Source organism: Impatiens glandulifera, chromosome 5 (assembly GCF_907164915.1).
Source record: "Impatiens glandulifera chromosome 5, dImpGla2.1, whole genome shotgun sequence".
NCBI classification, from domain to species: Eukaryota; Viridiplantae; Streptophyta; class Magnoliopsida; order Ericales; family Balsaminaceae; genus Impatiens; species Impatiens glandulifera.
In genome coordinates, this window is record NC_061866.1 from 42,828,095 (window position 1) to 42,847,134 (window position 19,040).

At 24.5% G+C, this 19,040-nt stretch overlaps 1 protein-coding gene across 1 annotated transcript; it reads right to left on the bottom strand.

Moving 5' to 3' along the window:
* Positions 1-3,048: 3,048 nt before the first annotated feature.
* Positions 3,049-5,001, bottom strand: LOC124938014 (UDP-glucuronate 4-epimerase 6-like). The gene is made up of 2 exons (XM_047478371.1): positions 3,975-5,001; positions 3,049-3,890 (listed from the first exon to the last, which is right to left on the bottom strand). Exons 1-2 carry the CDS (start codon positions 4,899-4,901, stop codon positions 3,444-3,446), a joined length of 1,374 nt encoding a protein of 457 aa, XP_047334327.1. The 5' UTR covers positions 4,902-5,001; the 3' UTR covers positions 3,049-3,443.
* Positions 5,002-19,040: the final 14,039 nt, after the last annotated feature.

Genomic DNA, 19,040 nt, shown 5'->3' on the forward strand with positions numbered 1-19,040 from the left:
TTTATTCGAATTCCTCAATTCGGTTTCTTCGAATTTTTTATTTTTTTTCGTCAATTCGAAAACCAAACCGAATTCGAATAAATTTTATTTAAACCGAACCGAATTCAAATTTTATATTCGGTTTGAACTTCGAATAATTCGAATTCAAACCGAATTCAATTTTTTTTTAATTTTAAACTCAAAATAAAATTTACCAACCAAGAATTGAACCCGGGATCTATACCATGGTAGGGTACTATTCTACCACTAGACCACTAGTATTTTTGTTTCATTTTTTTCTTTTATTATAAATTTTAAATCAAAATATTCTAGTTTGATTATTTTAAAATTATTCTTAAGTTAAGTTTGGAAGAATAAATAATAAAAAATGAATTCGGTTTTCGGTTGGGTTTTCGAGTTGAAACCCAAACTCGAAAACCAATTCGAAAACAGTATTTGAATTCGAATTGGTTTGAAATTCGATTCGAAAACCGAAAATGAAATTCGAATTCGGTTTATTCGAATTCGGTGAATTCGAATTCGGTCGGATCGGTTCAGACCAAATATTGAACACCCCTACCATAAACTACACATAATTTATGATTAAATTTCAAATAAATAATTTTAACATTTTCTTGGGTTTAATTTCAGTAAAATAAATACAATATTTTAATCTCAAATTATTTTTGAATTTTTGAATAATTTTCATAATTAAGATTTAATTATCACAATAATTAACCATTAATTTGATTTTTAATCTCTTTTTAGGTTATTTTAAATTTAAAAATTCAAAATATTATTTATAAAATAGGGTACGACAAATTTGCATTATAACACTAATGAATCAAGTCAAAGTAGTTGAAGCCAAAACAAATAACATTTATCTCTTCTTCTAGTCTAGTGGTAAAATGAGGTGGATACACCAGGTACCCGGTCTCTGTGAGATCCTAGGATCGAGCCCATTAAACGATAAGTTTCACTCGTCTAGTTAAATTGGTGAGTAAATTTGTGTGAAATTAATCCGCTGGGATTAATCGCACTCTAAAGATAAGAAAAAAACATTTTAAAAAAATATATCCTATTTGGAATTGAGTTTTAGTGGTGACATATATGTTTACGTGGGACTATATAAGGGTCGGAAAACTAGGTTTTGAATGGGCAAAGTATATTAAGTTATTTATATTTAAATTGTCACTTATAATAAAATTAAAGAAAGCATTAATTAGTTAAATTAGTCACTGACTCCCTTTGAAAACAATGTATGTTAATAGTATTTGTAGTTATATCTAATCTGATAATTTTTGTATTGTTTTTTTTAAATGAGTATAAAAAATGACAGTAAGGTAAATCATGCACCCACGTCCATTATTCTAGTTAAATATAATTAAACAAATCTAAAATCAAAATTAAGGAACTTCTCATTTAAATATATTTATTTTATTTTATTTTCACCTAATTTCCCCAATTTAAGGGTCTTATGATTTATAGAATAAAGGGGTCAATTGAAATGACGTGATTATGAAGAAAAATGATGAGATACGAGAGGAGTATAATATTCACTATTAATTGGGAAATACAAGTAATTAGAAATATGTTAATTAAAGGTTTAAGAATTAAGAGTTGTATTATTATTATTTTTAATTTTATATGTTTGATATGATGATATATAAGATCTTAAAAATTAGAATAAGGAGAATATTAAATAGTATTTACTTAATTTCCCCAATTTTATGCCCCTAAATATATCCTCTATCAAATATAATTTTGCCTAGATTTAAGTTGCAAATTAATTTGATAAAAGACTTTAGAAATTCAGGGTTAGATGAAAAATATTATAAAATTAATCATTTATTTAAAATAAATTGTTTATACTCTAAATCAACAATAATTTGTATTTTATATTACATTATTATGGTCTAAAAGTAGTAATAAAAATGTCACTGTTTTTAAAAGGTGTTGTTGCTTGCAAATGAACATCACTTACAAATTAAGCATATTTTAGTTGTCTATTATTCTCTATGGGCTAATGTTGTCGAAAAAATAATAATTAGTAATAAATATTATATGCAAAACAAATATACTTAAAGAGGTGAAATAAAATTGAATACTTTACCAAAATTTTTTTTTTTTATCATAATATTATATCAAAAACTATTTAAATAATACTTAATTCTTCTCTGGAAAAAGGTATATATATATTAGAGATTCATATTTACATTGAGATAAATTAGTAGTAATCTTCTAAGATGTGAATAGAGATTTTTAATTGATTTTTTAATGGTTGCACTTTGTCTTAATATTTTCACATTACAATTTTGTTGAAATTTTTCTAAAATAAAATTAAAAGTTTTTTTTTTTTTTTGGTCAATATTTGATATAATATAAAGTAGTTAAATGAGATTAAAAATAAGAGAAAAGATAAAGCGGAGAAATTTGGAAAAGGAAATGAGAGAGAGAATAAAATATTATAAATGATTGACTGAAAAATTAAAAAGATTTATTATCTTATTCCTCACCTTTTTTTTTCTTTTTCCGGTGAAAGAGTGAATGAGTTGATCACACATCATTCCTTTCTCATTCCGTCAATGTCACTCCTCTAAAAATAAATATTATTGTAATGTGAATTCTTATAACTTATTTAAAAAAAATATTATTTTTTTTAAAATAATTCAGTTACATTAAAAAAAAAAAAAATTTAAGCACACAACCACAAAGTATGACATGAAAAAACGTTACTCAATAGGTTATTTTGAATGATACGCATTAAACGACTACGATTATTAAAGGTAAACGTTTATTTAAAAAAAATTATCGGGATGATAACCCATAATACGTAGGTCTACCATAAAAACAACATCAATCCAAATTTTTTAATAACTATCCAAAAAATTAAATATCAGACGAAACTTTCTCGTGATATATATAAAAGTTCCATAGTATCTTTTTCATTATTCTTATTGGTTGTCATTTTATTTTTATTTTTTTTTGCTAATATAAAATAAATTTTAAATATATAATATATAGTCATACAGATATGATACCACTAATAAAAAAAGACATAAAACAAATAAAATAAAGAGAAGAATATTGATTTGATCATTGTTGTCCATCACAAATCATTAAATATCAATCCAACGGCTGATCTTCACCCTCTTTAGGGCAAAAAAATCATCTATCATCATCAATATTATTACACTTTCCAACTCCCCCCCCCCCCCCCCCCCCCCACAGATCTACACTTACTCCCACCTCTATCCACCATCTCTCATCTTATTTATACATAAATCTATTATTATAATTATTATCATCATCATTATATAAATACAACAACATTTAATTAATTTCAAAGTGGGAAAATAAAAATTTTAATTTAAAAACTATAAAAATAAACAACAATAATAAAAAAAAAATTTATATGTCCCCATGTGATATGCTTAGTTGTCCTTCCATCCATCCATCTTTCCTCACTCATTATTATTCTTGCTGTCTTCTATTTCCTTTTTTACCCTCGACTCAACTCCATAATAACTAACGTACCATTTAACGAATTTCCTCAATCCCGTCGCTAAATCTGTAGTCGGTTTATAACCGAAGTCTCTATACGCCAGGCTCACGTTAGCATGTGTATACGGAACGTCGCCGTTTCGTGGCATCTTTATCACATGCTTCTTCGCCTTCTTCCCTAACAAATTTTCAAGAATCTCAACCAGTTTTTTCACCGGCACCGGCGATGTATTGCCGAGATTGTATATTCTCAATTGCGCCGGTCCTCGTTTCTTCCCGCCGCTACCGGTGCTCGCTTTTGCTGTGTCTAGTGATCCTATACATCCTTTTACGATATCGTCTATGAATGTGAAGTCACGCGCCACCGCGTGTCCGTCTTGTGTTTCGTAGATGTTAATCGGTTTTCCCTGGAAGTTTGATTATCAGATTCAGTTTCAGATTCAGATTAGATCAATTGAATGGATATGAATGAATGAAATCGAGATTTATACCTGTAGGATGTCTTTGGTGAAGAAGAAATAGGCCATGTCTGGACGGCCCCAAGGTCCATACACAGTGAAGAAACGAAGGCCGGTGAGTGATAAACCGTAGATATGATTATAAGTATGAGCGATTTCTTCACCAGCTTTCTTCGTGGCAGCGTAAAGAGATGCAGGTTGATCTGTTCGATGATCTTCAGAGAATGGATTCTGTTTGTTTAAACCGTAAACAGAGCTAGAAGAAGCCCAAACAATCGCCGGTTGTGGATCGGCAGCTTTACAAACTTCCAAAAGATTAACAAATCCAGCAATGTTAGATTTCACATACGATTGAGGATTCTGCATCGCGTAACGTACACCAGCTTGAGCAGCAAGATGAAGAACATGAGTAAACGGAACAATGTCGAATAACTTCGTTAACAATTCCGCATCATTAAGATCTCCATCAACAATGAAGATCTGATTCTTCGATAACAGATTCTGTCTCGCACGTTTCAAAGAAGTATCATAATAAGAATTGAAATTATCAAGACCTAGAACTCCATCACCGCGTTTCTTCAACGCGATTGAGCAATGACTACCGACGAATCCAGCCGCGCCAGTTACTAAAACAGAGAATCCTTTCTGTCTACGAGGAGTTGCAGAATGACGAACTTGTTTCTCCCAAGCAGCGCCGCTACCGTAGAAAGCAGACGAGAGAAAGTTATGAGTAGTAGTATGTATATGATGTGAATTATCAGTAAGTGGTGGATAATTTAGTGTAAAGAAGAAGATCAATCCTAAAGCGACTAATAGAGTTGATCTGAATAGAAGTTTTGAAGATGCAGCTAATAGTTTTGTACTATTGACTCGTCGGAGATAACTGTTGTACCGTTCGAGCTTCGTCGTCTTGCTGGTGTCCGGCGGCGACGCCATTGGCGTGTTATTGATGCTATACATGATAGATGTTTTAGAGAGAGAATGTGATGAGAGATGATTTCTAGGGCTTTTTTGAAAACTCGAAAATTGATGAGAGAGAGTTTTTCGAGAGCCCTGAAACTTGAAGAATGAAGATTGGTTGATATAAAAAGGAAGATGAGGCCGACGGAAGAAGACGATGAGGGTACTTTTGGTAATTAATTAAATATAGCGAATGAATTTACGCGTTTTGGCATAATTCTGGAATCTATATAATATAAAATAATAAAAGTACAGAAAAAATATTATTTATTATATTTTATTAATATATTTCCTTATAACAATATTATTGGTTGTAATTGATATTTATAAGCAGTAATATTTAAATAGATGATGGAAATAAATATTGGTTAATATATATTTACCATATATATATAAGTTTACAATAATATTGTCAATGTAGAGGTGATTCATTAGATTATTTACTATATTTACAGAATCTCTGACATTGGAAAAAGACAAAATAATTACAGAAATCAAAAAATTACTGTGTGCTATGTGCTTTTATAAAACGATAATGGTTTTACAATTTTGTAAAAAAAACATTTTATGAATTTTATTTTTATTTAAAAAAATAATACAATTCCTCAATCTTTATGTTTTAAATGAAAACAGTAATTTTTAATATCTTAGACTTATTTTTGACACTTAAATTATGTTTTAAACTTTAGTATATTACAAATAATTCTATTAATCTCATGAAAATTTTAATATCACATATATATTTTTATTTTATGATTTATTTAGGGTGGTATTTAATATGTCGGTAAACTCCTAGGCTAGAGCGGTCCACTTCCCATGATAGATTTTAATTAAATTTTTAACATAATAGTGTGTAGATTATTTATTAAAATAAAATAAAATTAATAATAATTTGATTATGGATTCAAATATCACACAAAATTAATTTTTTAAAACTAAAATTAGGCTTTAAAATATTTTTTCACGTTCTATTGGGAGTTCAAAAATTGGGCATAACTTAATTTATTTTAACTTAAATTTTTTTAATAAAAATTAATTAAAAGTAATAATGATACACTTAGAGAATTTTTGTAGATTTTTTTTTATAAAGAAGATTTATTATTTAATGAATGGAATGAAAATTTAAAAATTCTATCTTGTATTAGATTTTTTTCCACTAATATAATTACGTATCATTTTCTATAAAAAATTTCTATAAAAATTTACTACATGTATGGTTACTTTAAAAAAATTAGTCTTTGTTAATATTTCTCAAACTTAATTTACTTTATTAAATAACTTTTTTAATTTCCTTTGCCTAATTTAAATTTACCTAATCATGTGCACTATACAATCAAATTTGGTCTTTCATATCTACCATTGTTTAGATGTATTTCCCAAATAATTTATTTTCCTTGAAATGGTTTAGAGGAGGGAATGCACAAATATAGTTTCTATTGTTAGGTAGTTAAGTAAGGAATTTAGAATTGTGTGCTATGATAATAAAATAATAAATTATTATAAAATTTAATGGTTAGATTGTTGAACATTTTTTTTTTTAAATTAGCCAATCTCAAATTTTCATTTTTATTACTAACAAATAAATGAAATTATATCTCTAACTAATTTTAAAAGTTAACAAGTTTAATGTATTTTTATTTAAATTTAAATGTTTGTAACTGTTTTGTTTTATAATTTTTTTAATTATTTTAAGTTTATATTTTATTTTTAATTTTTTATTCTGTAACATTTTTAAAAATATATATAATTACTTTGTTTTGCTAAATAATAATATTTATTATTATTTAATTTAATAATAATGACATACTATTTTAAGTAAAAATATTATATGATGATAATAAAATTATAAATTAAAATAATAAATATTTATCAATTAATTATTTAATATAAAATACATTTAAATATATATATATATATATATATATATTTATCATTTATTTCACCATGTCAATATATTTAACATGATATTTTTATTGATATTTTAAAGCTATTAATTATTTTTATAATATATATAAAAATAAATTTATAAAATATAATATATATATATATATATATATATATAAACATAAATAATAATCTATTTAAAATTATGTTTCCACATATTTTAAATAATTTATAAAATATTTATTATTTTAATTTATAATATTTTTAAAACTGTCTTTTTTGTACACAAAATATTAATATTATGTTGGTGTTAAATAAAAATAATAATTAAGCTATTTAAAAAAAAAATTATATAAATGTTTTTAAAATATTATATAAAAAGACAAATAAAAAAATGAAATAAAGAATAATTTAATAAAAATAAATTAAGAAAATAAAAATCTGAAAAATAAAATATATTTAATTAACAATGTTAATTTTTAAATTATTAAAAATATATATATATTCGACTTATTTTTATTAATAATTATTTATCCTTTATATTTATTTTACTAATAATATTTAATTGTTTTAAATGATTTATTATATTTTCATATTATAACTATCAGTCTTAAATGAAGAAAAGGAAATGCCAGCTATATATAAATATGACCGTAGTTATGGCAAATCACCGACCATGTGCCAAGCACGTGTTATTAGAGACCCTTTTAATACTATTTTCCTTGTTTGGAGTGCATCCAACTATTAAAAATTTTGTTTTCATAAAAATAAATTCCCTTAAAATTCTAATAATAAAAATAAAGTCTTCATGAGTATTGACTATAATAAAATATGAACCAATGAAAATAAGAACTTTGAAACAAAACAAATAACTTGTCACTAAATCAATGAGAAGAAACACCCAAATCAATATATTATATTCATTTTCTCTAATATTTTTTTCATTAATTTTACTTGTATATAATTTGAGATGGAGTAGAGAATACTAAAAAAAAAAATACAAAATATCATGAAGGAGACCGTGTAAACTTTTATGGTAATAATGTATAATTTGAAATTTTAACATCCAAAAAGTACATCAATAAACAAATTTCTAATATAAAAAATAAAAAATAAAGTGAGTATAAAATATATTGGCCGATAAAAATATCAACTATAATATGAAAATACAAGGTAGATTAAGAAATAGGAAAATCATAATCGACTATTCTGAGTTAAGGTTTTTTTTAACTCCTCTTGATCTAATAATGATTTATATGGTTGATTATTTTTTTATCCCAATTATTTGTAATATTTTATATGTTGAATCAATAAATTTTAAATAATTTATGTTATAACTTAAATTTAACATTTTTGAATGGTTTTATCATTATAATGTTATCTTAGTAATTTAATGAATAAATAAGATGTGTGTTTTATTCTGTAAAAGATATATAATTAATTAATTAAATGTATAAGAATTTAGTTATTCATAAAAAAATATCAAATAAGTAAAAAGAGCTAGAAGATGCATAAAATGGTAATGTCTCTAATTTAGTGATTATAAAATAAATACATTTTGACCATCCAACAACTAATTAATTAACTTATCATAAATTGATTAACTAATTAACCAGATATATAATTGGATTAAACTACTTATCACACTCAAGTTAGTCCTTTATTATCAATGAAATTAATTATATTATTAATTAAAAATATTTATATAAATAAATAAAAAGAAGCCAGTTGTTCATTATGGAGACTTGGAGAGTAACATGAGAAGCAGCAAATTAATTAATTTTATTAATTGCTCAAGGTAATATCTAGGGAAGGAGGTATGGGGAAAATGGACAAATTAATCCACCTCACATGGTTTTTGTGAAAATAATTATCAATAGTTTAATTTATCAAAAATTAGACAATTTACTATAAAAATGAATTTTTGTAATTTAAATCTCATTTTAACATTTCAATCTTGTTATTATTTGTGATTTTATTAGATGAAAATGATTACAATGAAATGTTTAAACATTTTATGAAAATATATTTGACTTTTAAAGAGGATCTTGTGCGATTTGATACTTAGGTTGCAAGCAATAATAATAAGTTAGGATAATAGTATAGTATATCAACCTTATTACAAGGAAGGTTATAACTTTTATTATATTTTTAATTTTTAAATTTTAAATTTTTATTTGAATATTTGTTTTAATGTGTAAACAGATAGATTCGGTCATAAGTACACTGAAATTCACAATTAAATCATTATATTAGTTTAAAAAAAATTAAGTCCTTGTTCGGATTGGGGTTATTGGAATAACCTAGAAGGGGAAAATGAGTAATGATTAGTGATGATTTTGAAAAGATGAGAACATTTTTGGTAAAATTACTTAAAGGGTATTGATATATAATAATAAAATAATAAATAGTAATTTAAAATAAAGGGTATTTTAGTATTTTGGGTAATGAATTGAGTGATGTGATTGATGAGAGGGGGAGTGAAAAGATGTTTGAGTGCTTGGGTTATTTAAATAACCCTAACCGAACAAGGCCCAAATTAAACTAATAATTTCAATTTATTGGTCTATTCAGTTCAATTAAATCATGGGTTCGAGTTCGTCTAATGTGTTCTCGAGTTCGTCATGCGACAAGTTATGCGTTTGGTTAATGATTAATGTGTTTGCGGGTTATATGTTTAACCCCTTATATATGAGGGTAATGACGGTGAGTATAATATTAGTTTTTCTTTGATTCTCAAAAAAAAAATTAATTCTTAACTGATTTAAAATATTTAAAATAGGAAGCTAGTATGAATTCTCATCATTCATGCCCCATATTTATTTAAGGTATTGTTTTATAGGTGTATTTTGAAAGACGTGTCCAAACAGGGCCTAGCGAGCTCCTGAAATTAAGGATAGATTAGAAAAAAAGGGACTTAAATAGTAGTTACTGTTAGTGATTAGTGATTATTATTAAAAAAGTATGATGACGTGGATACTAAAATGTACCTGAACGTATTTATTTGGGCCCACAAAACGCCTATATAATCTTTAATTGCAAGTTTTGTCGGTTGAATCTAATTATATTTTAATTTTTTTTTATGATTGACAAAGACAAATTTACACATTTACATTATCTATCTGTCTATATCTTAATTTTTAAAGTGTAGATTATCGGGTTGAGAGTGACGGTTAATTTGAATATATACGTGAGAGTAATAGATACTTGGGTCAGATTGTGGGTTCACTCGCCCATAAACTTAAAACGATTTAAAATAAAATAAAAAATGTTATATGTATGTTTCGAACTCGTAATCTAATAAAAACAAGTACAACTCTTTAACCAATAACACTTTGTATTTTAAAATGAACATCAAATTAGATGAACGCGGTACATTTTAACAATATAAGTTAAACTTTTTAACTAACTTATGTTGGGGAAAACCCTGACAGAACCACAAAAGAAGAAAACAAAAGAATGAACACACTAACAGAATTTGATAACGGAGTTCGGCCAAAATGTTGCCTACGTCTCCGAGCACTAAGGCTATCAATTAATAAGGAAGAAGAGATACAAATTTGGGTGCAATAAACCAAAGAGGGGAGAGTTTCTTTTATACACTAAGAAACTTCCCCAACTCCCATCATCTTCCGATGTGGGATTTCTGCTAATTGTGAATATAGTTTCTTTTATATACTAAGAAACTCCTTTCACACCCATCATCTTCCGATGTGGGATTCTAATTGTGCCAAAAACAACAAATCTCCACCTTGGCACAATATCCAAATACTAATTCTTCAATATTAAAAAATAGTCCTTCAGTGCTTCCAATTGGCGCTCTTCAGCGCCGACTCAAACGCGGAAGATGTTTACCAAATCTAAACAATTAGATTTGGTTTTCCCCATGTCTTTCATCTCGAACTCTTTACCCAATTGAGCCTTCAATTTGTCAACTTCATATTGGCTCTTTGATGCTATCAACATATCATCAACGTACAAGAGTAAATAGATATAAGACTCATCTTGCAACTTGCGCAAATACACACATGAACTGAATCTGCTTCTTGTGTACCTGTGCTCCATCATAAACTTGTCAAGTCGCTTGTACCATTGTCTCGACGATTGCTTCAACCTGTACAATGATCTGTTCAACTTGCAAACCCAATTTTCTTTATCAGCAACTTTGAATCCATCTGGTTGATAAATGTAGATTTCCTCATTCAAATGACCGTGTATGTCTGCGGTCTTCACATCTGGTTGAGCTAGCTTCAAATTTGATGTTCGCTACAAGGAAAAATTGGTAGTTAAAGACTACGCACAAAAGAATGAACACACTAACAGAATTTGATAACGGAGTTCGGCCAAAATGTTGCCTACGTCTCCGAGCACTAAGGCTATCAATTAATAAGGAAGAAGAGATACAAATTTGGGTGCAATAAACCAAAGAGGGGAGAGTTTCTTTTATACACTAAGAAACTTCCCCAACTCCCATCATCTTCCGATGTGGGATTTCTGCTAATTGTGAATATAGTTTCTTTTATATACTAAGAAACTCCTTTCACACCCATCATCTTCCGATGTGGGATTCTAATTGTGCCAAAAACAACAACTTATCTATATATATAATGATGTTTAATTTTTAAAGTGTCCGGATTGTCGGGTCGAGAGTTGTGGTTAATTTGGATATATATGTGAGAGTAAATGAATATTTGGGTCGAATTGTGGGTTTACCCGTTCATAAACTTAAAACGGTTTAAGATAAAATTAAAAATATTATAGGTATGTTTCGAATTAAAAATACTATCACATTTTTACAGTAATTTTTTTTCACAATTTTTTATATTATTATTCACGGGTTATATACTAGTTTATTTAACCGTAGCAATCAAAATTCTACATTTTCTATTAGAATTTAGGAATCAATTTTGGTCATTGTGTTAGTTTATTAATTAAAATCTCAAAAAATTAAATAATTTGTATTTATTTAATATGTATTAATAGCCTTAAGTATTTTTACTCATTTTCTTTTCAAATAATTTATTTAAATATTTTTGATTTGTCTGTTTATTTGTCACACTAAGAAATCTTAAAAAAAAATGGGTATGTTTTTTTCTTCTGTAATATATATTTTATTAAATTAAAATGTATCATTAATTATTTGAGATTAAGAATATTTATAGTATACAAAGACAATAAAAAAAATTAAAATAATATTAATGAAATAACAAAAGAAACAAATTTGTATATCACTTTATTTCAAGGATGTACTAAATGTGTATTTTTATTCTTTTTGTTCAATTTTTTAAATAACATGAGTTATTTAAAAAATAATAATTAGTGATAATTTAAGCAGGTAAAAACTTTTTTAAGTACTCCTTTTGGCTATCTCTAAGAAATAATTTTTGGAATTACAACTACATAGACAAGAGTCACAAGACATGCATGTTATTTACTTTAGATGAAAATAATTAAAAGATATTAATATATAATGATAAAATAAAAAATAATATATTTTTATTAATTTATTAATGAATGGAATGATAAGATAAATTAGAAAAATAATATTTAACTAAATTTTTATTTAAATAACTCAAAAAAGAGCTTTATATTATATTGTTATTATAAAGACACCCATGTTACAAAATTATAATTAATATGTACAATTTATATTTTTTTTAATTTAACACTCAATAACAATACTCATATCAAAATATTGATAAACAAAGACAACTCACAAGTAATAATGAATTTTCTTTTGTTTCTATTTTACACTACACTTACTTTAAACATAAAAGTAACTAAATAGTTAAGAGCCATTCAAATTAATATGAATTTGTGTTTATAATATAAAAAAGAAAGAAACAAAACAATCATTTTCAAATAGGCCCATCTCTTCGTAGATACATGGTATTTGATCAAGGACGAAATATGTCTATGAATATGGACGATTATTCAATCACTTAAATTTATGTAAACTAAGATGTAATGTTTTGCTGTAAAATATTATTAATCTATCAAGTTTTGATTATTTTCGATCTTCATCGAACCCTAATCTCTCACATAGTTAATATGATTAATGTTGGATTACTCGTCTCTCAGCTATATTCATGTATATGAACTATAAATTGTTAGAACTTAAAAAAGATGATAATAAAAATGTTAGTTATGAAAATGATGATATTTGAATGAACCCGTCAAGAGTTAAAAACAACTCACTTAGAATTGACTAATCATTGAAGAGATATTTGAATGTCACACGGTTTGGATTGTATGTGAGCCACACAAAATATTGAGATATGTATTATAATATTACTTAGATTTTTCATTAATATATATATATATATATATATATATATATTTTAAATTTAAAAAGTTAGTATGACTCAAATTTTAACGTAAAACTTCATAGTTAGAATTGAATATGTAAAATTCAATTTATTACTGGGTTCAGATAGTTAGAATCGTTTCACGTTGATTTATTAGTGGGTCGTTATGTTTGTTAATTGTCTTGGTAATATTTTATCGAGTATGTGTGCGTCTCTTTCTTAGCAGTAAAAAAGATAAAATTATCATATCTAGAGTGAAGTTAAAATCGCGAGTTAACTTGTGAACTTGTTCGAGTTTACGAATTCACTCAATAAAAAACTCGGATATAACGAAATTGTAATGAAATCGCGAGTTAATTCGATGATCTTGTCAAAATCGGTCAACTCGGTATTCTTCAGTATATTTGACCTATATCGGGGGATTTTGCATTCTTTCCACTTTCGATTTAGTAGACGGATAGTGTTTATGTAACAAAGATTAAGTGAACTCAGCCATATTCTCTAGTGAAATAGATAAAGAATAAAATTAAGAGATTTGTCAATACAATATAGACAACTTGCTCAAGAGAGAAGAAGAGTGAGATGTGAAATATGGTAGTGTAACGAAGGTTTAAATGTTTTAAATGTAATATATATAGGTGGCGTTGGGTAGTTGTTAGTAGTTATATAAGTATAAGTTGTAAGGAAGTATAAATTATATAGGGTATTAAAATGTATAAAATGTAAATTGTATATATTATTATTGTTTGGTTAGAATGATAAAATTGAGTATTAATGATATAGGTTATATAATTTTGTGTTTTGTTGATGGTATAAGAAAATAGTAAAAATAGTAAAATATTTTAATATTTATCTTATTTAATTTTATTATTAATTATATTTAAATTAATAAAAATATATTTAATTATCGTATAAATATTTTAAATAATAAATAATAATTCCATATAATTATATAATATATATATATTATTATATTTAAATTCATATTTATCAATAATTAATATTAATAAATATATAACAATAAAATCACAAATAAATGAATGAAAATGAATCATTGCTTAAGCCTTTCATTTTGTTTGTTGTTAGAGATATATTATTTTAAATAAATAATTATTATTATTTTATAATTTAGTTTAAAATATGAAAGATATATTTTTTTTAATTATTAAATTAATAAGTATTTAATATAAGAGATAATAATTATAATATTATTATTTTTTATATTACTAATTATAAAAAAACATTAACATTCTTTTTAAAAATAAAAATAAAAATAAAAGTAAATATAAAATAATTTAATTTTCTAAAAAATAGTATAATAAATACTCAAATTAAAAAAATATTTAAAACTTAATATATAATTAAAATTTAATGAAAGATTAAATTACAATCTTATAAGGTTAATATTAAAAAATATAATTAAAAAGATTAAGAATTTAACACTTGTTGTAACAAGTATTGGGTGTTACTAAATTATACCCCTTTTAAGGTATAAGGTATACCAACAATTTTATTGTTATTATAAAATTAATCCAACCAAACACCTATATAATCTTACTATTGAGATTGTTATACTATCCCAACATTGGTAATACCTTTTAACAAACACCACCATAATATACATTTATTTAAAAGCTTGATACATAAAAGTAAGACTTATTAGTTTTATTAATAAATATTTTTTGAAATGATTTTTATTATATATTAATATTAAATATTACATTTTTTAAATTAATAAATATTTTTTAATTATATTATAATTTTACGAGTCTACTATTCGATTTTGATTTTCGAGTTTATCACCGTATAATATTTTACGAAACTCTTAATTTATTTATTTATTCAATAAAAAGTTTTTTTAAGTTGATATTTCATTTAAATACTCTCTTATATCAGTATATGTATAATTTTTATTTATATAAGTTTTTTTTTACCATAATATTAGTTATCAAAAGACAAATCATTTTTCGACGTTACTTATCAATTCACGGATAAATATAAATTTCATTGCCACTAATAATATTTGGTAAAAATATTTTCGACACCGATCGATTTGTTTATACTTTTTACTCATTGTTATGAAATTCAAATGAGTTCGTACTTAGAGTGTCACTAAAATAAACATTTAAGATGTTGGATCTCCACTACTGAAATTTTAAATTTTACAAATTTGTTATACTATTTAATATCTAATTTTTCTTATTTAATTGTTAATTTTTTTTAGATATAACTCTTTATTTTAATTAATGAGAATTAAAACATTATAAAAAACATTCACTTTTTAGGTATATTAAGTTGTCATTGAACTGAACTACCAGTTGAGTTTTTATATTTTCTGGAGTTATGAATATTCATGACAAATATTAAAATAACTAGGAAGATTTTTGTGCGATGCACATGGATAAAAATATATTGTTACAACGTCCTACGTTTATCAAATTTGGTGTTAAATTTAAAATATAAAGTGTTATTAGCTTAGTTGGTTAAAAAGTTGTACTTATTTTGTTAGGTTGGGAGTTCGAAACATACTTATAGTATTTTTAATTTAATTTTTAACCGTTTTAAATTTATGGGCGGGTCAACCAAGAATCCGACCCAAGTATCCATTTACTCTCACATATATATCCAAATTAACCACAACTCTCGACCCGGCAATCCGGACACTTTCAAAATGAAGCATCATTTTATATATATATTAGTTAGTTAAAAAGTTGAACTTATATTGTTACAACGTCCCGCATTCATAAAATTTGGTGTTAAATTTAAAATATGAAGTGTTATTAGCCTAGTTGGTTAAAGAGTTGTATTTGTTTTTGTTAGGTTGCATTTTAATTTTAATTTTTAACCGTTTTAAGTTTATGAGCGGGTCAACCCACAATCCGACCCAAGTATCCATTACTTTATAAATATATATCCAAATTAACTACAGTTCTCGACCCGACAATCCGAACACTTTAAAAATTAAGCATCATTATATATATATATGAAAGTTAAAAAAATTAATTTGATTATTGTCATTTTGTATAACAATATTTTATTATTGGAATTAGTATAGATAGATAACGTTAATATTAATTGTTTTGTTTGGGAGTGAAAAATAAATGGTCCTATAATTTACCAATGCTTGGTGGACATTTGGGTAGGATCTGTATGTATGGCTTGTCCCCGATCATAACTCTCAACAACAATCATGAAAAATGTGTGTAATTATTTATATGTTTGAGAGATAATGGATTGAGACACTTGTACTATTAATGTACTGTCATTTGTCACATATATATAGGTTTAGAAATATTAAATTTAATTTATAACACTACTAAAATAGCTAAGTAAGGATTATAAGGTCAAGGTTTTCACTTAAAATGATTTAATATAGGGTTATACTAACTTAATTACTAGTTTTAAAAAAAATTAACACTAAATATATTTGATACATTTAGAGTTTGTTCAAATTCGAATTTTTGAAATAACCCGAGTTATTTAAATTTTTGTAATGTTGTTTATAAATGTTGTGAATGAAAATTGAAGAGAATAACATATTTATAAATTTACCTTTTGTTTGTACTTCTCTATTTATGTAATTATATTTGTATTGTTATTAACACACACAAAATGGCATTTTAGCATAAAAGGCTATACTATTCAATTTATATATGTGGAACTTTTGTTTTGTTTATTATATTTTTAAAGTTGAGTTAAATAATTTTCCACTCGACTGGGTTAAAATTTTAAATCATCTCTATATAATTTAATATTTTTTTTTTAAAATTGTTTAGGTATTAGTCCTTTTTGTAATAATTTATTCATCAATTAGTTTAATAGTTTATTCATAGTCAATTATTTAAATAATCTGAATTAAACTATGACAAACTTAATTAAATTAATATTAATCAATTTATATATCAAACATCAACTAAAAGACAAAATAAATTTTTTAGTTATTTAAATAATTCAAAATCAAATAAATCTAACTAATATGAAAATGTCAAATTTTTTAAAATTGTAATTATTTTTAATATAAAATACTAGAGCTAATATTAATTAAAAAAAACTTACAAATATTACAAACAAAAGTTTAATTATTTACCCGTATCACATCTTATTTCTTTTCATCAACCCATTCATTCATAAATCAAACCAACTTATTTTTCATGATATAATTAAAAAAAAAAACTCTTAAATAATCCAACATCAAATAAAAAAAAGCTCTTAATCGTTCATTCTTAGGTGCAATTGTGAATTTTAAAGATGAATCAAACAGACTTAAATGGAAATAAAAGTGAGAAAATATTGAAAAGAATTGACAGCCGCAATAGAACAAAAATGTAACATAAAAGTCCAAATCCGATCTGTAAAAATGTAGATAGAGAAAACTGACAGTTCTCTCTCTCTACAGCGAGTGTCGGCAGAAGATTTTAAGAAACTTCCCGTTATCCACGCTTTGGCACCACCTCTCTTTCGATCTCCATCGCTTGTTTCTTCTTTATTTTTTTGTATTATAATCAATTATTTGAAATTTGAAATAATTGAAAAAAATTGATGTTTGATGAGTTATCTCTTTGCTTGTTAGATTGATATTAAGAGTTTTAAAAAAAAAATAATTTTGGTTATTTAAAAATAAAAAGTAATAAGGAGAAATAATTTGAAAAAAAGCATAAAAGATGTGTCTCTAAGTACTAGTTGGAAAAATGATAAAAATGAGAAAAATTTTGTTATTTTTTCGACAATCAAATTGCATCACGTTATTCTCTTTATGTCATTTTCCCCCTAAATTCCTTCCAAATCATTTCTCTTACAAAATAATAATAAGTGTAATTTTGAAAAGATAAGAATTTTGTTAATAAAATATATTTGAAGGTATTCATATATAATAAAAAAATAAAAAAATAAAAAAATAATAATTTAAAATAATAAATATTTTAATTATTGAATTAAGTGATTTGATAAATAAAAAAAGTAAAATAAATGATATTTGATTAAGCTAAGTTATTGAAATATCCAACCCAAAGTTATAAGTCATCATCAAATTGTATATTTATATATTAATTTATTATGTATATATATTATTTTTTAAAATAAAATTTTATTTTTTATTATATAAAAGTATAATTTAAAAATAAATATGAATATCAACAATATTATTATTATTTTTATATTTAAAATGAGAAAACTCATATATAAAATGACAAATAAGTCAATATATAACACAAATATTAAATGAATACATAAAACATGGACAAGGACATAAAAAAATAATAGAGACACATTGAAAGAGAAATAATAATCATTGATCTCAACCATTGATTATTTGAATATTTAGGTTCATCATTCATTTTTTTTATCTATTATAAAATAGAATAAGAGAATGAACCATTAATCAAAATATGATCCATAGTTTTAACTTTTATTCTCATTCATCATGACGAAGAAATTCAAAAATCTTTTTAAAAGTTAGAATAAATGAATAAAAGATTGGATTCCGGTTTAATTTTGGGATGACTATAATATAGCCTCTTATAGTTATGATCGCCTTTAATCGAAATTTCAATGTACTAAGAAAAGTAGTCTTTAATACAATTTTAAAATTAACTTGTTTAAGTCATGAAAATGTTAATAATATAAGAATATAAATTTTTATGCGATATTTACCGCTTGATTAAAGTTTTATTTAAAATTTGGTTTAAATTATAAAATAACATTCTTTTCTTTTATTAAAAACTTTTTAATTTCAAATAAGAGTTAAGTAAGTTTTATAAATCCAACAGAATGAAGTTGTTCTTTCATTTCAAGTTAAAATTATAATTTTATTATTTGAAATTCAATAAAATGGATTGCCAATTTCCAAAAAATGAAAGCACAAAACATTACAATATTATATAAAATTTATGGACCCATTACATAGTTTTGTATTTGATCAATAATTATAAAATATAGTTAACATTTCATA